At 48.6% G+C, this 23,241-nt stretch overlaps 1 protein-coding gene across 3 annotated transcripts; it reads left to right on the forward strand.

Annotated features, from left to right (window-relative positions):
* The first annotated feature begins 2,093 nt into the window (after positions 1-2,093).
* On the forward strand, positions 2,094-11,812 carry LOC144946647 (uncharacterized). 3 transcript variants are annotated; one of them, XR_013639925.1, is made up of 3 exons: positions 2,094-2,670; positions 5,790-5,884; positions 9,695-11,812. XR_013639925.1 is itself a non-coding variant. In XM_078875704.1 (2 exons), exon 1 carries the CDS (start codon positions 2,232-2,234, stop codon positions 2,640-2,642), a length of 411 nt encoding a protein of 136 aa, XP_078731830.1. In that variant the 5' UTR covers positions 2,094-2,231; the 3' UTR covers positions 2,643-2,670; positions 9,695-11,812. The 3 variants fall into 3 exon arrangements, 2 of the variants coding, with proteins under 2 accessions (XP_078731830.1, XP_078731831.1); XM_078875704.1 differs by lacking the exon at positions 5,790-5,884; XM_078875705.1 differs by lacking the exon at positions 5,790-5,884 and having other exon boundaries at positions 2,094-2,651.
* Positions 11,813-23,241: the final 11,429 nt, after the last annotated feature.

Below are 23,241 nucleotides of genomic sequence, written 5' to 3' on the forward strand. Positions count from 1 at the left end.
TGTCTCCAAAACGTAATGTGTTCAAGCAAGGTTTATTTTAAGCAGAAATAAATATAAAAGGGAAGAAAATGTTGGGGACCAATTCATTGGGGGGGTGGGTCACAAGACATCTGGACCACACTGTACATCATACTTGCTCTGCAATCGCTTCCTTTACCGAGTAATAATCTCAAAGACCCCTTTGTCCGGACACTTCGAGATGCTTCTTGCATTGTGCTTCACTCGTTACAAAACATCAGCTCGAAACAAAAAATGAACGCGCGTGACATCATGCTGCCCTGCTGCGTGTGCGCGCGTGTACGATCCCTCTACCTGCGAAGCTGCAGGTGATCTTGCCCACCTCGCCCTCTGATCTCTTCGCAATGTCTCGCGAGCGCCTCTGTTGCTGCTTCGTGCCGTCAACGACTTGTGGCTCTGGGTGGGTTTTTTTTTCGTCTCCTCCACGTCACCGGGAGACGGAAAATTAAACGGGCGGGGTTCAGACCCACGCCTCTCTCCCCCTCCCTCCAGGTGAGCGTCGATCCGCTGCAGGTGAGTTCAAGTTGAAGTTCATTTATTAGGTATAGCCCTGTGAGCCATTCGGCTCTTGAATCGGGTGCAACCGCAACAAACAAAAAACTAAAACATGAACAAAAAAACATCTTAAAGTTAATATGTGACTGAGTGCAAACAGAAAATCCAAGAAAAAGAAGTTAAATATTGCAGAAAAAAACACCGTACACCAACGCTGGGATGCAAGTCAAACAACCAACAACAACCACAAGACAACTTAGATTAAGGCCATCAGTCTAACTCTGTACTACAACAAACAAACATGGCTAAACCAATACACTTTTCGAAATCACCAAAATAAAGCCACGAAACCAATGAAACAATGATCATAGGAACTGTGACGGAATTTTCACAATAAGGGGGTGGTTTTGCTGATTTCACGAAAGCGAATGAAGTGTGGTGTCACGTAGCGTCTTAAGACGCCGCCGCCGCATATCAAGAATGCGAACGCGCAGAAATAGAGACATTTATTTAATGTCAATACAGAGCCGGTCGTACGAGTTGCTGTGTGTGAGTGTATAGGGGCCTCCGTCAGTCAATACAATATACTGTGGATTTATTTAGCAACTACACCTCAAGATAGCGGACAGAAGCAGTGGGCATATTTATTTTATATTATTTGGTTCATGGATCCTTGCAATCACGAAAACTTCAAATCTAGAATGACATATTGATTTTATAGATGCAGTCAGTCATTGTACCTGGACGTGAACACATGTAGAGTAGACAATCTCACACGCATGCGGAGAATACAAGGAAGGTACAAGTCTCGACTTGAATAGGGGTATGGATTTGAAAGCACGGATTACGAGTTCAAGGGAGTTCTCGCTTATGGGAGTGGCAAACGATGAATGTCATCACTACTGTGTAAACATGAAACCTAATATTTAACTAACAATGTAAAAAAATAACTTTTGGAGACCAACGTAGCAGAAATTTTCTTGCCAAATCATGATTCCCCGGTAAAGTCACCTAGAAGGGAAATAAAAAAATAAAAATATATATATTATTTCCCTTCTACGTGACTTTACAGAAAGAACCAAGAATATAAGTTATAGACTCTTTGGCTTTTTGAAGCTATTAACTTACATTTGTTATCATGTTACAGTGTATATTATCTGTTATGCTTCCATTTAAAACGATAGTCCCATGTCAGTGTTAACGTTTTTTTGAAGCACTCAGTATAACAAATTACGGTTTTGGCCAATAACCCTTTGCAGTATTTTACAGCACATCATTTCATAATCTAGACAAATACTTTTACATATTCTCTTTTTATTATATTTCTCCTTTTGAGGCAGTGTTATTGACCAATTTGTAAACAACAACAACAAACAAACGAAAAAATAGTTCCGCAAAAATCCTGACCGCGTGACGTCACCACGCCCTATTTAAACCGCGCGATGACGTCGCCGTTCACGCGCGCGATGACGTCACCGCAGCCGTCCAACATTACGTCGTGACGTCATTACGTTGGCCGCACCCCGCAGCGCGACGTGACGTCAGGGGTTGTCCGCGCGACGTCACGGCGAGGCGGGCTTTGTTGTTGTTGTGGGTGTCCCACGTGCTCGCGGAGTAGGCGGAGTAGGAGGAGGCCGTTGCATCCCTCCGAGCGCCGTCTCTTTGTCTCGGCGCGCAAGCAGCAGCAGCAACAACAACAACACCAGTAAGCAAGCGCAATGCCGTGCGACGACGAGGACAGCAGCAGCGGCGGCAGCAGCAGCGACAGCAGCAGCAGCAGCGGCGGCAGCGTGGACGAGCTGGCGATCCGCATGGCAGAGTCGCTGCGGCTGAAGATGCCACGAAGGGCCGCGGCGGCTCAGCGAGCCCGCGCCGCCCCTTACCCGGCTCGCCGCGAGCCTCCTCCTCCACCCTCCCTCGCCGGGGGTGCCCTCGGTGTGCCGCCGGCGGGGGGGGGAGCCTCCCTCGGAGGTCTCCCTCCGGGGTCGGCGTCCCCTGGGCGCCCCGAGGAGCCGGAGCCTGAGCCGGAGACGCTGTCCGAACCCCGCGATGTCCTCCACGAGCTGCTGATGAGCGGCAATTTGATCAAAGAAGCCGTGAACCGACTCCGTGCCACGTGTCGCGCGTGAAGGATGCAGGCGAGCCGGAGTTGTGGAGGTGAAGGAGTCGTGTTTCGTTCGTTGGTTCGTTCGTTCGTTCTCCATCATTCTGTCGTCTTTGTTCATTCGTTTCACGAGAGCTTGTTAGAATTATAAGATGGTGATTTGTGAAATGTTGTTTTTCGTATGCTTGGTTTTTTCGGTAAAGTCACCTGATGATGATTGCTTGTGTTGTAATCGAAACGTCGTGAGAATTTTATTGTTTTATTTTTTTTATAAATGTTTTGTTTCCCCTTCTACGTGACTTTACCGAAAGAACCAAGAATATGAATCCCTGCAGTCAGGAAAGCTTTAAATCGAAAATTAAGATTCTTATTCAAATAATCTTAAGAGCCCTATTCAGACAAAGGTCTATTGGAAGAGGGATCTGGGATGCAAGCCAAAAACATGTTTCAGTGTACGATGAACAACAAATGTAACGAAACATTCAAACAGAAAAACAATCGTATTCTTGGTTCTTTCGGTAAAGTCACGTAGAAGAGAAATAATAAAATAATAAAATAAAACATTATATAATAATAAAAATAAAACGATAAAATTCTCACGACGTTTCGATTGCAACACAAGCAATCATCATTAGGTGTGAAACCCACAGCAAGCAAATTGTCTTGTTTTTCGCTTGCTGTGGAAGAAAATATTGCTGTGGTTTTCACACCTGATAATGATGGCTTGTGTTGCAATCGAAACGTCGTGAGAATTTTATTGTTTTATTTTTTATTATTTTTTTATTTCCCCTTCTACGTGACTTTACTGAAATAACCAAGAATATTAATCCCTGCAGTCAGGAAAGCTTTACGTCGAAATTTAGTTTTTCGTTCATTTATCTGTTCATTGCATTCTTCATTCACTCATTCTTGTTTTGACCATTCAACCGTTCTTGTCATTGATTTACGGTCGTTCAGTTGTCGATTGTTTTTTCTTCATTCACATTCAATGGATGCATTGTTAATTCACTCATTGATTCGTCACATTTGTATTAACTCATTCATTGCCTTGTTTATTTGTTCATTCATCGGTTGACCTTGTAAGTTCAGTCGATTAGTTGTCTTGTTCATTCGTTCACTCATTCCTTCGTCGCCTTGTTCACACACTCGTCAATTCCTTAATTTCCCTATGCTTTGCTTAATAGACCAATGTGATCGTTTGTTGATTTGTTAGTTCATTTTGCCATTCCGTTGGCCATTCACATGTTCATTTATTCTTTTATCCGCCTATTCAATCGTTCATTTAGTTTTGGTTGGTCAGTTCCTTCGCATGTTAAATTGTTCATTAGGTTTTTATTTTAAATGTAAGGTATTCTCCCTGAAATATTGGCCTTTCATCCAACACGTGGATAAATCGTGGCCCAAAAATGTTGACGGTCACGACGCGATTTGAGTCATTCAGGCATTCCTTAAATCTCCCTCCCAAGATGGAAAAGTCCCCTGGTGGCCTTCCCATCACCTTTGGGGTGGGAATCGCCGATAAGAAACAAAATAAATGTTGCGTAATCTTCTTCGCTTCCTCTCTCGCCCATGCATTTCCTCTGCAGCGTCTTTCACAATCATCGCAACTATCAAGATGTGCCTGCCCCCCTCTCCCCTTGCCTCCCTTTTGTCCACCGCTACATCACGAGGCCATCTCCCCCACTGCGTTAAGGATCGTGGGTGGGGGGGGGTGATATTTTGACCATACTTCACCACACCGGTCCACGCGTAGTGTTGAAGGCGCGGTGTGCAGAGACACGGGAGGCCCCCTCAGTAACGGGACAGCAAGTACCGTGATTATAGAGGGCTTCTGCTGCCAAAACGTGGCACCGTTGCGATGGGTTGCCCTGACAAGGGGAACTATTATATCCATGTTCAAGTTTGCGTAGCTTCATAGATCTCTGATGATGGCCACTGTCCGGCTTCATCCGGTGGCTTTGTGCTGTAGCTACAACGCATTAGTATTTGCAATCCAGAGGTTAGATTCGATCTCGACACGCCGCGCTTGGTGTTGGTTGTAAACGCGGGTGGGGTGCTTGCCCACACCTCCTCTGAGTTTATCTGCCGAGTGATGAAGGCTGGACCCAAATGCCCCCTCTCACATCCAGGTGGTGGGCCCCTTCGTAGCTCCCCAAGGCCGTAGCCATGGAGTCAACATTGGGGGGGGGACCAAATCTTACAGGGGGTCTGGGGTCCACCCCCAGAAAAGAAATCTAAATTTGAAAACTAATTTCCTGCCTAAAATATAAAAAAATTCACTAACAGGGCATGGACTTTTTATTTATTTTTAACAATAATGTCTCTAATAGTGTATTTTATTACATTGCTGTTTTTTCTTGTTTTTTTACCTTGTTTCATTGTATGTAATGGCAGAGATTAGGGATTCATAAAGTACAACCATTACCACAATCATATTTAACAGAAATCTATGCATTGTTTTATGAAGACAAGTCCAGATATTGTGGCCAAGGTTTTAGCAAATTGTTGTTTTTATTTACATAGCATCACAATTATTATGTTTACAAATATTTTTTATAGCAATATATTGGGGGGGGGACATTTTGAGCATATTTGATTATTGGGGGGGGGGATGTGTCCCCCCCCCCCCCAATATCTATTGTAATTACGTCCTTGTAGCTCCCTATAGTGAACTCCACTCCATCAGCAGTGGGCGAGAGCAAGCGATTGTGTAGGGCTTCACCTTTGTCTCTTGTGTCATTATTAGCAGCAGCATGTCCACTTGCTCTAAAAATTACAACTCTTGTAATCGGATAAGAATAAAGCGGGAATTGCCCCAATTTACAGCAAAGGGCTCTGGGTAGATCGATACTTTTAAGAACCCATTGTTGTGTTTTGCCAACCCAATGCTGGCTGCACGTGTCTCCACGTCATGTCGGTTATGGGGGAGTTGTTTGACCATACTTTATACCACATTGCTCAGTGCAGGAACCAAACAGATGAGAAAAGAAAGTGGTTATGGACAGGGATTCTTTGCTCGGAAGTGATTTTTATTTATTTATTTTAGTTTCATCCACGCGCGGTCAAGAGACTAATGACGGGGAGTGCCAGCCGGGGGAGTGAATGCGTCCGACAGGACATCCTCTGCGGAGATGGAGCAATGAAGCCGGCTCGTGTGTTTGTGTGTGTATAGGCGCTGGACCCATTTTTTTGCATCGCTCAGAGCTGCGAAAGATCACTGTTCAGCTCGCGGTTGGGCTTCATCCAGCAGTGGATATATCGCGGCTGGTGAGAAAGAACACGGATGAAAACGGAGATCGCCTCGAAAGCACATGAGCAAGCGTAATGGGTTGTAATAATGGCGTCGATAAGCTCTTGCTGTAACCTTGGCCTCAGGGGACGTGTGACAACTTCCCGATTCTAGTGCGTATGTGTGCAATGATGAAACACGGATTGCATAACAAATCTTGCTTTATAGCCCCCTCTATGCTGAGTTTGTATCCGATCAAATCGCTTGCAACGTCGTTTAAGCCATCATCGTCATACCCCAGAAGCTGAGCATGGCCGGGATGGGTTGGTCCTTGAGTGGAGGGCCACCACGCACGACAAGTGCCGCCGACTGTGTAGGCTACGGGGCTGCGTGGTGGGTGAAATGCATTGTTGTTGTTGTTGTGCATTTGTCTGCTCTCTAGCCTCTCTCCTCCCAATCCTTCGTTGACCCACGCTGACCAAACGTGGTGAAGTGTGGTCAAATATAACCCCTTCGCAATGACCCGCAAATTGTGCGGGGAGTCCCTCCATCCAGCAGTGAATGGACGCATGGGCCTGTGCCGTGTACACGATGAGCTGTGACTCCGCGGGAGTTTTCTGTTTTTTTTTACGGCGATGAATTTTGGAAGGAAAACGTCCCCTCGGCAGAGTTTGTCACCAAAAATTGCCTGATAGCAATTATTAGGAGGCAGGCGTTTCAGGCGAATAGAAATGCTTCCAAGCTGAGAGTTGAGCAATTGAATGATTGTAGTTGGATATTGCACATTTTACACTCTGGGGTCCTGATGCCTGATAAAACTGGAGACTTTTAAGAGTTAACATGTGAACACTTTGAATTAACATGAAGAAATTGAGTGTAAAAAAAACCCCTTTTTTTCAAACTAAATTTAGCAAATTTGTGCATGTTGCTGCGAATGCAGTCAACAATAATTATTATCGTGACAACTTTGATTGAACAACAAAACGAAACGGGTATTACTTAAAAAAACACAACCGAATGTGCATCGACTCTAAGGGGTTAATTTAATTTGTTTTAATGCAGTTTTTTTTAAAGCATCAATGGAAATTAACAATATGCTGTTATTACATTGTGGCGCAAACGTCACAGTATATTTAAAATAAAAAGAATAGAACGTGACAACCCTTACTAGTTGGCTGTGTCGGGTGGTGACGGATTTTAACGACACATATATATTTACGCAATCTCACCCAAAACCCTCTATTATGGAGAATAGAACTCCAAATAAAAAAAAATAATGTCGCTTTGTGCAACAAGCTGTAGGTTTGCTGCATTCGCTATTCCATCCCTGTCGTTGCATTGCCATCCGCTGGAGTATTGAACACGAGAATTCCCCAGCGGCTATAAATATTCAATCAAAGAACAAAAATGCAGACGCTGCAAAAATACGCAACTACTTGCAATCGGAGATAACGATGAAAAAAATAACCGAGGTGCAGAAGGAAATTAAATAACAAAAAAAACTTGACGCTTTAGTTGCAAAACCTAAGAGGTCGCGTGTGGCGTAGCTTTGACCTCAAAGCAACACCATCTCTTCCTGTCGACTTCTCGTAATTAGCTGACCAGTCCGGCCTCTGAGAACTGTGAGGTTGGATTACTTCTAGGAATGGGCGGCTGACTCAACACCGCAGACCATGTGACGTGCGAACGTTCCCGCCGCCACCACCACCACCACCGCGCCCCGGCTCAGTGGTGCGGAACATTGCAAACACCGTTAGGGGACAACCGTGAATGAACGTAGTTCGATCCCGACCCTAACAATGCCTGCTGTATATTTGGAGCTTGCGTGTCTCTGTTTCTCGCCGTAGTGAGATGTTAACGACCTCGCCTGGTATACAGGAGGTCTAGGGTTCGATCCCGACCCTAACGATCCCGACCCTAACGATCCCGACCCTGACGATGCCTGCTGTATATTTGGAGCTTGCGTGTCTCTCTTTCTCGCCGTGGTGAGATGTTAACTACCTCGCCTGGTATACAGGAGGTCGAGGGTTCGATCACGACCCTAACGATCCCGACCCTGACGATCCCGACCCTGACGATGCCTGCTGTATATTTGGAGTTTACGTTTCTCTCTCCCTGTGGTCGTGTGGACTTTTCTCCGTGTCCTCCGGTTTTTCCCTCCACATTTAGAAACGTGGGTTTTAAAGAGTATTTGGCTGCTATATATTTCCACGTGATGAGCCACTTTGTTAAGCCATCATTTGTGGCCAGGTCGCTTCTGAAAAAGATCTATATAGTTCAGTGGGTCTAACCTGGTAAAAGAAAAAAAATATTTAAATACTTTCAACCAATGGTGCCGAGTTATTTAAAGTTTCTCCACTCCCTTGCTTGTGTTGTTTCGCTGGTTTGTGTTGGCTTTCACACTTGCGTACGAGCAGCCTTGCACCTGTCGGCATTGTTCCATTGAACGTGTTTGTGTGTACGTACGTATGTTGACCTTCTTTCATACTGTTCGCAGCCAACCGTGCTCATCGAAGGTGCGTGTTTGTTCGTCTGCTCAGTTATCTGAGATGTAATGGAGGGCAGGGGCGGCCCTGATAAAACAAAAGCACTGACAATGCATTTTGTTTTAATCAGGATATAGAAACGTATTGTTGACTCGTGTGTCGTTCGCCTACGTGGAATGGAGGGCGCAGGCATCAAAAGTGTGTTTTTTAATTGATTCTCACAGTAATCGGTTTGCTTCCCAACACACTTGCGGTTACGGAAGCACAGAGTCACTGACCCTCAACGAGTCAGAGGAAGCAGTTCGTAATTAAACCGGCGCATGCACATTTATATTCTTGTTTTATTTTTCAAGTACCGTTCATCCACATCCCGAATAATCCTTCCACGGATTATAATCAATTATGGAGAGTTGACCGTATACACACACTGAATTGTAAATATTACGGATTGACGAATATAAAGTTCTAGTGGATTCCCATCGTTGCAAACTTTAGAAATTCAATCTCATCAGGTGGAACGCCTCATTAAGTGTTTCCCAAGGCAGGGGACCGAGGGGGTCAGAGGTCAGAGCAGTGAGCCCAGCATCACTAAGATCCTGGGTTTGAATCTGGGTTTCAGCTGCCCTGATTAAATTGCCTGGCCACCAATGACTGCACATAAACAAACAACATTACATTTGGTTTTGCACTTAATTTTGAATACACTTCCAGCTGTCAGAATTAAAAACATTAGTTTTCTGCAACAACAACAAAAATAATTCTCTGTAGCAGGGCATGCGGCAAATTGCAGAGCCCGCCCCCCCCCCCCCCCACTAGTTTGTCAGGACCCTTGATGGGATCACAGAGGTAGTTCTGCTTTACTACCGTTTTCCAACACGGGGGTCATGCATTGCTCCCTGAGATTTCTGAATTGATTGTTCACCTCATGCCCCCACGATACCATTAACCCACTGGAACTTGAAAGCCCCCGTTTATCAGGAGGCGGCTGCTTGGGTTTGAACCTCTCCCCCCCGCCCACCACCATCTCAGTTGTGCAAGCTCCACCACTGATCTGTGAGCCGCCTGGCCATCTCCAGAGCATGTTCGTGTTTTGACCATCTCTCTTATCACGCCGCTGTTGTCAACCCAGAACAAAAAACAAGTTCCGTTGAAACCTCTGCCAAAGTATCTGTTCCTGACCTCTGACTTTTTTGTTGCCAAGTCAGACAAAAAGGAATATTTATAGATTCCACAGTAACGAGACACCAACATGTGGGCTCAAATGTTTTGTCAACTTTCGGAGACCGGTTTGGTTTTAACTGTACTCGTTCTTGCCAGTCACATTTCTAACGTAGCTCTCCTCTCTAATTTTGTCATCCGCAGGTGGCAGATACGGAACGCCTGCGACATGCAATATTTATTTTGTAAACAACCGTCCGAAGAAGGATCACCGTGTCGTCGGACACGTTGGCTCTCAGCCACGAGAGGCTCCTGCAAAGTGATTGGACCAAGTGCACAACTGTGTGATTTGTTTTTAAATGCAATTTTTAAGAAGAACTTGCAAGCCCTCTTGTCAACAGCACTGCCAAGACACCCGTGGCCCAAAATGCGCCCTAGACATCGAGCGGACCGAATACGCAGCACATTCCGCACAGTGCAAGTGCACGCTGAAGTCTCAGAACTGCAAACACAAATGGTCCAGAAGGCACCGATATTTTTCCGTCGTCATGATCAGTATTTTTTTACCATCATAAATATCACCACGATCAATCCACTGCCGAATGAACGCCTCCCCAAGCCGTGACCATCTCAATGTTTTGTGATGTAGCAGTGTGATATCTTAACTGTATTTTAAAAGCACTCTTTGGGCGATCGGTCGCGTCTGTGGCACCCGGAGTGTGGAACTTTCTGCCCAAAGGTTGTCACTTTGGTTCGTTTGGGGTCTTCAAAGTCACATCACCTAAAAACATTTCTAATGAGAAGGGAATTACCTATGTTCACTTAACCATTTATTGCACAACCCCCTTCCCCCCACTGTCATCGATAAATAACACGCCTTGAGATTGTATGAAAGGCGTTATGTGAGCCGGTATCTATTCTTAAATGTCCCGACAACGAGGGGTTGGTTACGTTGTAGGCCGTGAGAAGCAGTACAGTAAAATCCTCTGTTGTGACCTACTACTACGCTCCCACATTCACGCCCCTCTCCCGCCTTGTCGTGTCGCGTACGCTCACGGCACTTGGCTTAGCCGAGCGCACGCCACGAAGGGACGACATCCTGCGGCGGGGCAAGTGTATGGGAAGTTGTACGCACGTTATTTCGTGAGATGTTAACCCCCCTCGCCTGGTATGCAAGGAGGTCGTGGGTTCGATCCCGACCCTGACGCCTGCTGTATATTTGGAGTTTGCGTGTTCTCCCCCTGGTTGCGTGGATTTTTCTCCGAAACGTACGTCGGCAGTTGCTATAAATTGTCCACGTGGAGAGCCACTTCGTTGAGCTATCGTTTGCGGTAGCCAGGTAGCATCTGAACAAGACCTATATAGCTCAAGTGGGCCTTACCTGGTAAAATAAAAATAGTAAAAAAATATAGTATCAGCTGTTTGCCGTTTTTAGCCTTAAGAAATGGGACCTATGTTGTGGGCTTTCTAGAGGCGAAGGAGCTAATACTTTTAGCACCCGCAGGTACACACGCGAATTATCTATTAGTCTTTATTTGGGGTTTTGACCTCGCTAGAATGGCAGTAATTAACGTGTGAATATTGAGGAGTCTTTTACTGTTACCGACCGACCAACGGGGCCATGTCGTCTTTGTCGCCAGTGATGTGCATTGTCGCGCCGTGCCAGCGGGATATTTAACGGTGTAACTTGGTCTTGTGATGTCATACCGTTGTTGTGAAGCGCAGGGTTTCAAGGCCTGTAGCGTCATGCCTGCTTGTAAGACCACAGCAGCACTGAACTTTGAACGCTCACAACCTCAGCGGTCTGATAATGTGATTCCGGGTGAGTGATTCGAGCCGAGGATTGATTCTCTTCGGTGTTGGGTGTTTATAAATCCTTTATATTAAGTTTGCTTGCTTGCTTAGGACCGTGCAAATCTTTCGGTCGTTTTTTAACCCACTTCCCGTGATCCAATCGAGCTGACATTTTCCACACAGACTCGTTGTGCATGACAATTAATGTTCGTGAAAAAATATTTCCAAAATGTTACACTTTTTAGGACAAAAATATTATATTTAATTACCAATTGCTTAATGGTGCAATGCAATCATCTGACCCATAGGTGGCAGCCATCTCAAGCCAGAGGACGAGAGGACTCTAGCCGCCACGCATATAAAGGATTTATAGTGAAAAACTTTGTTTTTACGGGTTATACTTAATTACTGCCTCGGTCTTCTTTGTACAATAGCATATCATTTTTTTTTGTTACCCACAGAATTTGCACACGTCGTAAATGCTCTGTTGTTATGCAGTACAGTTCTGTAGAATTTCGGTGAAATGATCCACATGCCTAAGAGACACCAAGCGGTCAGCAGTAAGGAAAAACACCGTCACCAGAACTTTCCCCATCTCTCCCAACTCTCTCATTCGTCGTCTCGTTGACCCCCGCCCCTCTCTCCAAAACGTTTTGGTTTCTGCTGCCTCTGGGAAGGAATTTTTGGCGTTGCCGGCTGCGCGCAATTTGAAACGTAACGTAGCCCAGGGCTCCTCCTCCTCGGATCTGTTCAGCTTGAAGGTGCAAGGCCGCATGGGAGAGGGATGCATCTGGGTTGTAACCGAAGCGCCTGCGTCGTCGCTGAGACTTTACAAGAACAACGACAACGAAAAAAACCATTCCGAACTCTGCAGGGAAACAAAAAGCTACGTTTTAAGATGTTTTGTATCGAATTTTCTTTTTTTACTCGTGTAATTTAACTGAACGTTGCTGTACTTTTTTTCCAGTACAGGATTTGCACTACATGCAAATCGCCATTACGACACGGTGCGTACTGTTATTGTGTTTTATTGTTACTATCAATAATAAGTGTTTATTTAAAGTAAAGTGAACGATGGATTTCGAAACTAATCTTTCCGAGTTTTTAAACAACTGCGGCAGTCGATGCGTGCTGACGCTTGCCTCAACAGCAGCAGCAGCAGCAACCGCCACCCAGATAAGGAAGTTTTTCTTCCCACTGCACCACATTTATGACAGGTCGCACTGCAACAGCTCTCCCGATGTGTTTTCCTGTTGCGACGCGCGCTGTTCGGCACCATGCCCGGGACAAGGTTCTGATTCGTGCGCTGGGAGCTTCTCGGTTCAGTTCTCCCCGAATGAAGAAGATCTTCCGTTGCGTGGCGCGAAAGGCTTCGGACGCCGTGCCGGACGACAACGTGGTACACAAGCAGCACGCGGCACAACACCTCGAGAACGCGTCGGGAGAGCGCAGAGGGTTTTCGTTGGCCACTTTTAATGCCTCGCGCCATGGCTAGCAACAAGATCGTCACCTGGTACCTCGTGCAAATGATGACGACAAAGAGTCCGCCCGTGTTATAGCCTGCACGGGCTTTCGGGGCAAGTGCTGTTAGCGGGCATCTGTGAAGGCCGGCGCGGTGGATGAGCAGGTGGGTGAGCAGGTGGGTGGCCAGCACCACGCCCGACCGCCTTTGTCTCTCTAGTGGCGATGTTTACACACCGCACCAGGTACTTACTTGAGGCGGAGTCGACCTAGGGCAGGCCCAGGACCGGTTCCGATAATCGTCACTGGTGTTGGCCGTGAGTGTTACGCGCGTTCGTAGCGCAGCGCGCGAACCGGCTACATTACCGCTCCCCGCAACTGGTGCACGAAGACTCTTCCCCCCATAGCCTTAAAAGACTGTTGGAGCAAAGTGTTGTTGTTCGTGAGCACCATGGAAAGCCGGCACAGCAAACACAGGGGGGTGGGTGGCTAGCACCACGCCCGGACGCCTTTGCACGCACGCACGCACACAGCAAGAGTAACGGCTGATAAAGCCATCGCCAGGCAAATCAGCTGGATCTGGTGTAAAGGCACATTTATGAAAAAGCCACAACCTCTAACACTGCCCTTGTAGCATAAAAATGTTAAAAGTATCGTGGGTTTGAACCCTTGGGCTGGCACTGCTGAAATGCTGGGGTTTGAACCCAGACAGCTGTCCAGGATTTAACCAAGTCCTCAAGTGTAGTGAATTAATGGTCTCCGTTGGCTCACCAATGGCTGGACAACGAAAAATAACCGTGCACTTTATTACGTGGTTTTGTACTTAAATCTGGCTACATTCCAGCTCTTGGTAATTCAACATATCGGCGGGGCTGTCGAGCAACTATCGTTATCAGAATATTTATACTGGAGGAATCCGATGAGCTATAAATATCTTTTTTGCAGATGTCCAGTGGGGCAGGGTCAGAAAGTAACAAAACAAGCAAAATACAAACACGATAGGTATGCCGAGTAGAGAAAAGGTGAGTAAATCAGTAGAAAATAATAACTCTTTAATTTTACCAGGTGAAGCCCACCAAACTATATTAGCCGCTTGTTCAGAAGCGACTGCCCACAAATGATAGCTCAACCAAGTGGCTTATGTGGACAATTATAGTAGCCAAATACTAAAAAACTTGTTTTATGTGGAGGGAAACCCCAAAGGACCTGGAGAAAAAATCACGTGACCACGGGGAGAACTTTCAAACTCCAAATATACAGCAGCAGGCGTCAGGGTTGGGATCGAGCCCACGACCTCCTGTATGCCAAGCGAGGTAGTTAACATCTCGCAATGCACGTGGATACGAGACGGTGGTGGTCCCTTAATAAGCAACGCCACGAAGCAGTCTTTGAAGAGCCGCAAGTTTGCCGACCCCAGCACTCGAAGAATATGTCTTTAACCTGGAGAAATCCGATGAGCTATGAAGCTATTTTCCTCCCCCCAGAAAGGTGGAGTATTGTGTGTGGTGTGCGTGACCGGCACAGTTGCCATCTGTTGCCATGGCATAACTTCCATTGGGTGGCCGGTGGGAGGGGTGACATTTTTGGTTTTCTAGTAACGCGATCTGGGGATATGTGGGGAGGGTCAGATGCAGGCAAGCGCACCGCTGGTGTAAGTAGAAGTCTTGTAAGGGCACGGCCGCGGTTGCTGAACGATGGCCATAATCACGGCAGCCTAACAACGAGGGAATGCACAGTAGAGGGGTTTTTGTTGTTGTTGGGGGTTCGATCGCGTAAATATAAATGTGTCGTTTAACCCGCCGCCACCCGACACGGCCAGTAAGGTTTGCCACGTAAACAAAAGGTGGCAATTCGTTACTGGCACGGCACACCGGTGTGTGTTGGAGAGTAAACACCCACGACATTTACAATTCGAGACCGACGTTTCGCCAGTCAATACAAACCAGCGTCGTCAAGCGATGACCAGGTGATGCCGTTTCACCAGGGCCGTGTAGAGCTACCCTTAAAGTCACCGCCCTTGTCATGCTCGGATGTGAGGAACGGCTGCGGTCAGGGGTTAACTTGGGGGGGTCTGACCCGGCCCCCCTATTTGGACATCTGAGAAAAAAACCAGCTTGAAACCTCATCGGATTCCTCCAGTATTAAACCACGATTCTTATCCTCGAGTTTGATATTCACGGCACTCTCCATCGTCCGTGCGCGTGCCGTTTTAAAATAACTCGTGCGCTCGATATATTTAGTGTCCGCGTTGGGTTGTTTATTCACGAATGGAATGACGGCAATCGAAAAACACGAACAACACAACGAGGTTTTGCTCTCGCGGTCAACTGGAGGGCGTCGAAGGATGAGCTGGTGACCTGCAGACGAATTCGAATTTTGAGTTAATCTGATCCAATGCAGTCCTCCTCTGAGTACTTTGTCAGTTGTGTGCTATAGATCCGGGTTCTTGGACTCAAAGCCGTAATTATAATTTAAATTGGGGGTGCCGAAAATGTTGGGGACCGCTGTCCTAACCCGCATCTCTTAATGCCAAGGCGAGGCGTACATCTCAACGGACCGTAGCTACTGAGTGCGGCATCGTTACGTAAAAAAGTAATAATCTGAGCATTTCAAAATTATTCATGTTCTTCTTGGTTCTTTCGGTAAAGTCACGTAGAAGGGAAGTAATAAAATAATAAAAATAAAACATAATAAAATAATTCTCACGACGTTTCGGCCACAATGCAAGCAGCCGTCCTCAGGTGAAGACCAGGTCTGTCGAGGCGACAGCGTCTGAATGACAGACCTGGTCTTCACCTGAGGACGGCTGCTTGCGTTGTGGCCGAAACGTCGTGAGAATTATTTTATTATGTTTCATTTTTATTATTTTATTACTTCCCTTCTACGTGACTTTACCGAAAGAACCAAGAAGATGAATCCCTGCAGTCACGAAAGCTTTAAATCGAAATAATTCACGCTGTCCATATTTTTGATGCTGACCGTTTTTTCTGAAGGGGGCAGCGATGGAGAAGAGCACATTCACATTCAGCACGGTTTGAAAACTCTCGAGGTGGAAGCGCCCAGGTGCCACAGTGGCGAAATGTGAACGCCTTCCGTGCAGGAACGCGTGAGTTCGACCCCGACCCCGTCGCCTGGATCTTTTCACGTTCTTCCCGTGGCAACGTGGATTATTCCACGGGTCTTCCCGTTATTCCCCCCCCCCCCTCCACATGTAGAATCGACACGCGCTCTGCGTATTTGGCTGCTCTACATTCCCACGTGATAAGGGGCCGTCCATAAATGACGTCACGCGATTTTGGACGATTTTTGACCCCCCCCCCCTCTCGTCACGCGGTGTCACAAAAAGTCAGACCCCCCCCCATCAAATATGACGTCACAAAGCTCTGCCCCTCCCCCCAAAAATAAATTAAACGTGCTTACTTAATGTGCCGCTGCACTCTGATGTTGTAGGAGAAAACATTTATTAAAAAAGTCTATTTAATTAAGTAGAACGTGTTGTCTATATGTATTTAAAGTTAGCATTTTGATGTGACGTCACATTTATAAACCCCCCCCCCTCCCCTTGTCACAAATGTCTGACCCCCCCCCCCAGGTGCGTGACGTCATTTATGGACGGCCCCACACCACCGGTGACTGCCACTGAGCCCCACCGACCGGACCATACCGCACGCGACTTTTAAAAAACAATCGACTCACGCCCTTTAAAGAATGCGACTCATCGCGAGCGGTGAGGATGGGTTCATCGATGCGTCGCTACGTTGATAATGGTCACGAGTGACCGTATTGAACTGGTGGGGGGGCCCTGAAGGTGGATTCTCCTGTTGGTGTTGAGTTTTGCATTCAATAGTTTCAGATATTGGGGGGTTAAAGCGTCATAAAGTTGGTGATTTCATATTTTCGGATTCATATTTGTTCGCCTTGAATAACTTACATTTTATATGCGCCACATTAATTCGTTTTTTTATGAATGTTAACAGTTAATCTTAGAATTTTTTTTCTAGAGTTCCATCAGTCAAACATTTATTTTAATTTGCGCATTTTTATAGTTTAAGGCGAAGCAACGTCATCATGATGTCACGTGACGAACTTTTGCCTGGAAAGGCGCGGAAAGGATAACGTGGAAGATTGACGTCACAATTTGAGATCAACCCGAAACATTTAGGATAATCCATAATGTCATATTTAGCCCCAATGTTGGAACTTTCAAGATCAATCCGGAATGAACTTAATTGATCGTAGATTCATGCGTGTAGTAACAAGGCTATCACAAAGGCGCCATATTTTACACGCACAGCCTACTCTTTAAAATACCGTCACTTTATCTTATTTTTTACGTACATTGAGCAGCAGACGGCGCATTCGCGGTTAACACACCCACAGTATTAACCGGGGTGGCCGCTGGGTTCCACGAAACCGCGAAACTCTGCAACGAGCGGCGATGGCGCCACCAGCTGGGCCGCGTGGCCGCCCGCGATTATTTTGCTGCCGAAAATGTCCAAATGATAAGCCGCGTTGTTGCGCTGTGATTTTTTTTGCAAGGTCGCTTTTGAGAAATGAATGCAATACCTCCGTGGGGTTTGCCTGGTAGGATGTGGATGGTTTAGTTGTATTTGTTTGGGTGATTTGTTTACCCTCTGTGTACTTTGTGCTGTTTGTTGCTGTAACGTTCTTCTCACCCGCCGCGACTGGACGTCTGTGAAAAAGAGCTTTACAGCTCGTCGGATTCCTCCAGGATAAATAAATATTTCTGATTATGATTCTGCAAACCGACGAACGGGTCCCTCGTTCTCGTGCGTTTTTTTTCCGTCTCGGTGCGGCTGCTGCCGTGCCACTCGCGGCGAGGCCAGGCGGGCAGCCTTGTGCATCGACTCACGGGGGGCATGGAGGGGGGGGGCGTGGGGGGGGGGGGTTGGGGGGGGGGCTTGTGGGGGGAGGGTGGTGCGTGCCCTGCGCCTGGAACAGCTGATTCTGTAAGTGCGCCGGGTGCCGGGTCTCAGGTGGCTCGGTGCATTTTAGGATTCGTACTTGGCCACTCCCTGACCCCCCCTGACCCTCCCCTCTACCTCTTTTCAGCTCGGGAGGTCAATGAAGTACGCTCCAGAATAGTTCGGCACGGTGCCCCGGGGCACGCAGCACACCTGCGCGATCGTCATTCTGCATCCATCGTTCCAACTTAGTCGGATCAATGGCCGTCCGAGCAAAAGTGGTCACCGCATCGCGCGGCGCTTTCGGATGCGCTTCTGCGGCCGTCTGGAACGCTCTCCCTTCCGATATTGGGAAGCCACTGGGAACAATGCGCTTTTAAATCATCGTCCAAATTGAAAACTAATTTCTTTAGAACTGCTTTCGGTGTTTGGTTTCCTGTCCTTCCCCCGCACCTCCGATTAGCACGGGTTGGCTACGTACGGCGCGAAAGAAGTTCAACGCACGGCACATGCGTACGAGCCATTTGCGGGCGCAGGGCCGTGCACGGTCAGCATTTGGCGTTTCAGTCATCAGCTGTGCGCAGCTCCTCTCACAGACGAAACCGGAGCGGACGAGTGAGGCAACGTCTGCTCTTCGCCGGAGGTACACTTTCCGTTCTGGTACCTACGCGATTAAATATGAGCACGATGTTCCCGCTAATCCTGGAGGCATTCAGCGAGGGGTCTCGAATGGCGCGGGGCGATAAATTGTGGGGGCGGTCGCGGTCGCTCGACTCTCTCTCTCGTTTCGGGTTGCGATCGCGAACTCCCCCCCCTGCCCCGCGATGAGAGTTTTTGTTGTTGTTGTTGTTGTTACGCGTCATTGTGATTTCCTCCCGCGCGTGCTCAACGCTCAAACAAAGAGGAATTCGGTTGCTGACCATCCCAAGCAAGGACCCTCCTTAAGCACAAAAAAGAACTGGTCTGACACTAAAGCAAGACCCTTTTAATTTGGTGAAGGTAAATTTTAAAAGATTAAGATTCAGCCCTGCCATTGCTGTCTCGCAGAAATATCGCCACCAGAAGACAGTGGGCCCTACTCTTCCACCTTTGCGCCAGACATCTTGCAACGGTGCGAGTACCCACACTTTACCCCACCACGCGCGCGCGGCCTCCACAGTTGTTTCAACTTCCCTGCCGGGATCGCAATGTTACATCGTGTGCTAATCATGACACATTTTTGTGCAGGTTCCCTTGCATTCTACATTAAAAGCCTGGAACTCGCCTCCGATTAGCACGATTGGCTACGGAGGGTGCGAAAGAAGTTGAACAGACGTACATGCATACTGCCCATAGACTAACACTGCCCATAGACTAACACTGCCCATAGACTAACACTGCCCATAGACTAACACTGCCCATAGACTAACACTGCCCATAGACTAACACTGCCCATAGACTTACACTGCCCATAGACTAACACTGCCCATAGACTAACACTGCCCATAGACTTACACTGCCCATAGACTAACACTGCCCATAGACTAACACTGCCCATAGACTAACACTACCCACAGACTCAACACTGCCCATAGACTAGCACTGCCCTTAGACTCAGCACTGCCCATAGACTAACACTACCCACAGACTCAACACCGCCCATAGACTAGCACTGCACTTAGTCTAACACTACCCATAGACTAGCACTACCCATAGACTAACACTGCCCTTAGACTAACACTACCCATAGACTAGCACTACCCATAAACTGACACTACCCACAGACTCAACACCGCCCATAGGCTCAACACTGCACCTCCGATTAGCACGGTTGACTGCGTACGGTGAGAAATAAGTTCTACAGGACATAATACGTAGTTTTTCTTGTACAACATTCTAAAATAGTCCGTTTAACACATAGGCTTTCGCGACCAATATTTATGCGATCTAACCCAAACCCCCCCCGTATTATGGATGGAAGAAAACAAAATCTCTTCACGTCGACTGACTGCGAAGCTCATTTCCACCATCTGTCCTGGAACTGCGGAGAGGCGCACGCTCGCAATTACCCCGAGCGATATCAACACGAACACGTCGATTTGAGAACATGCTACGCAAATCGTATTGGCTCAAGTAAAAGTGCCTCCGTGCAGGACATGTCCGGGACACGTCGCTGGACCTGTCGCTGGAAGGGGACGATGGCGAAGGGACGGGACCACCGGGGGAGTGGCAGCCCAAGGAAGGGAGCACGCCCGAGAGGACATCCACCTTGGAGACGAAGCGATGAAATCAGCCCGTGCGCAGGAGCTCGACGGATCGTTGCTACGCAGGACCGTGAAAGGTGCACGTACGTGGGTTCAACTTCTTTCGCACCGTACGTAGCCAACCGTGCTCATCGGAGGTGCGGGGGAAGGACAACGCACTAAATAATTGACTTTTCAGACATACGACAGCCTTCATCATCGAGCGGTGGATCTCCAACGGCTAACGACGGCGATGACGGGACAACGATTCTCGTGGCCTGGCGAAAACCGTGCTACTTCAAGTTCCCGGCGAACACCAGACGCGCGGGGCACACGACGCCCGACACGACGCTGCCTCTCCGTGACCCATGACCTTCACCGCATTCCTCTGCGCGGCCGAGGGCCGTCGCGGGACGAGGCGACAGCGGCGACGCTGACCGGCGGAGGCGACGGGGGCCGAGGAGGCCGCCTTTCTCGCTCGTCACCGTCAAATCCTCCAGCTGCTGCAGCTGGAGCAGCCGCCAGAGGAACGGCGTCCCTCCCAGAGCCCCGTGGATCGCCGCCCGGCGCTCGTCCCGTTTGCCGTCGCCGGAGTCCGGCGTGTCGGGGTCGCCGAGGTCGCCGCCAGCGATCTTGTCGGCGGCCGCGGCGAGGTCTCGCAGGCTGCAGGCGCCCGCCGGTGCTGGGAGGACGTCTGGGTAAGGAAAGATCTCCGTCTCCTCGTCGCCTTGATGCGCCTGCGAGCGAGCGGGCAACTTTAGTCGGTTGAAACTGGCAATTGCGCCGGTGAGAGGGCGACGACAACGTGTTGTCCTGCCGGTGGAGAACTTCACACCGACGCGAACACCCGTCGCGCACGAGCACGGATCCTGATGGCGAGACCTCTCGAATCTCCTCCTTTGTCCCCCTCTCTATTATATAGCCTCTCTTTTCGCCACTGGGGTTTCCCCCCAATTCCCTATCCCCAATGCCCATTTTCTCACCTTTCTTGCCAGCAGCCCTCCGCTTTATTTCTGTGTGCGTGATCCCTTGTGTTCTATGTGACCCCCACGCTCAACCGAATGTGTCACCATGAACTCTACAAAATCGGTGTTTTTTTTCTATTCTTCAATTCGAGTATAATTCGAAGCGTGTATCGGGAGCGCAAGGATGGATTCATTATTGCGTGCCTAGAGGCTGCGCTGTTGGGAAGCAACGCTTCGGAGTAAGATATTAACTACCTCTCCTGCTATACGGGAGGCCGTAGATACGATCCCCACCCTGACGCCTGTACATTTGGAGTTTGCACGTTCTCTCCGTGGTCACGTAGATTTTTCTCCGGGTCCTTCAGTTTTCCCCTCCACAATTAGAATCAACATGCGTTCAGAGCATTTGGCTGCTATACATTTCTACATGATGAGCCGGGTTGGCTACGTATGGTGCAAAAGAAGTTCAACATACATACATAAACCACTTCGTTGATCTATCATTGCTGATAGCCAGGTCGCTTCTTTAAAAAAAGAGCTATATAGCTCAGTGGGCCTTATCTGGTAAAAAAAAAAAAACTTGAGTTTTAGTTTAGTTTGTGATACCTCGATCAGGCGCTCGTCCTTAAGCTCCTGGCCATCTTGTTCACCCGGTGGCCCACCAACATCTCCTCCACCTTGGCCCCCACCGGGTCCACCAGCGGCATCGTTGACGCACCCGAGCAGAGACGATCCGCAAACTTCCAGCCGGCTCGCGCGGTCCTCCACTCCGAGCCCTGCGGGACACCGGGCCGACGCCGCGTGAGCTTCGCCCTCCGTCGCTCGACCCCGCGACCTTCCTCCCCTCTCCCTCCAGACTCCGCTGGGAGGCGAGAACAACCGCACGGCCAGAACGCAGCCGCCACCACCACCGCCGCCACCACCACCAACGCCACCACCGCCACCACCAGCGCCACCACCGCACCTTCCCCGCCGTCGCTCGGCCGTCGCGCCGTCCGGAGAAAAATATATCCGCGGCGTTGCCAGGTGCATCTCGGTGGCGCGGCGCATTTTGTTGGCGTGGTTTGGCCTTTCGTTCTCCTTCCAGGGCGTAGCGGGCGACTCGGCGGTCGGGAGGGTTGGGACGGCCGTGTGAGCGTGGGGTCTTCGGCCGCGACGGGGGTCGCCGGTGGGAGACGACGTTTCCCTCGGCCATGGAGCCGGTGACCTCCTGCGCAACGAGAGGACAAGATTGCAGACTCTTGTTGCCGTGGCTAGCTGCCACGGAGGTGATTCAGAAGCATCTCAGCAGGCGGTGTAGAGACGGGATATCCGGTTATTTAATTAACCGATTACTGGACTGGTTATCGGTTCGATTACTGAACGGGACCAAGCTGAAATTCATCCCTGGCTGCATGCCTATGAACGAGCCCAGTGTCTGATATAACTAGGGGCACACAACATCATCCAGTATTCCTTAGCCTTCATCAGCTCGAGGCCATCGGTGACATTTTGAAATGAGTGACTTGAGAAAATAATTCTAGATTTGAAGCTTTCGTGACTGCAAGGATTCATACTCTTAGATTTTTTCGGTAAAATCACGTAGGTAAAAAATAAGAATAAAATTAATAAAAGTAAAAAAAAAAATCACGACGTTTCGGAGACAACACAAGCTTCCATCTTCAGGTGGAACCGTCACAGCACGATTGCTGTATCAAGTAAAGAGAAATTCCAAGAGACCCGACCTTGTATATATATACTGGTTGAGGGGGGAGGAGCCAGGGTAGGCCCCTGGCTAGGAGTTTTTTATCATGATAAGATATCATATTATATTTTTAAATTTTTACTTTTATTAATTTTATTTTTTACCTACGTGACTTTACCGAAAAAACCTAAGAGTTTGAGAAAATAAGTAATAAATAAATCGCAGGGGTGGTAAAGGTGATGGCAGGAGGTCGGGGTTGGTCGGTCGGTGGGGGGGGCATCAACGGCTGAGTGAGTGCGCGCGCGCGCACCCGTGGACCCCCCTGTGCTCCGTCGCCGTGGCAACAGAGAGCGCGGTGCCGGTGCAGCGCAGGAGCGACGAGGCATGGCCGCCCCACGTGGACGGCGGCCATTGCGCCACGTGCCCGCACGGGCTGCCCCAGGCAGGCGCACGGGTGCTCCCGGCTCCTCCGTGCTGACGACGCACGGGCGACGAGTCCTCTGCGTCGCCACCGCCGCCGCAGCCTCCTCCCGCCTGCCCGTGGTGTCCGGCAGCACGAAAGGCTGGTTAGTTAGCGTCGTCGTCGTCGTGCATAACGTACAGGGAAGAGCACTACTCTTTGTTTTTTTCGGTATAGTCACGTAGGTAAAAAATGAAATAATTAAGCGGTTGCGCTTTCGCTACGTTGTCCCCCACCTGA

The sequence above is a fragment of the Lampetra fluviatilis genome, chromosome 42, assembly GCF_964198595.1.
Source record: "Lampetra fluviatilis chromosome 42, kcLamFluv1.1, whole genome shotgun sequence".
Lineage (NCBI taxonomy): Eukaryota > Metazoa > Chordata > Hyperoartia > Petromyzontiformes > Petromyzontidae > Lampetra > Lampetra fluviatilis.

Bases quoted from the DNA above. Each gene is read 5' to 3' on its own strand.
- LOC144946647 (XM_078875704.1), top strand. From the start codon at position 2,232: ATGCCGTGCGACGACGAGGACAGCAGCAGCGGCGGCAGCAGCAGCGAC.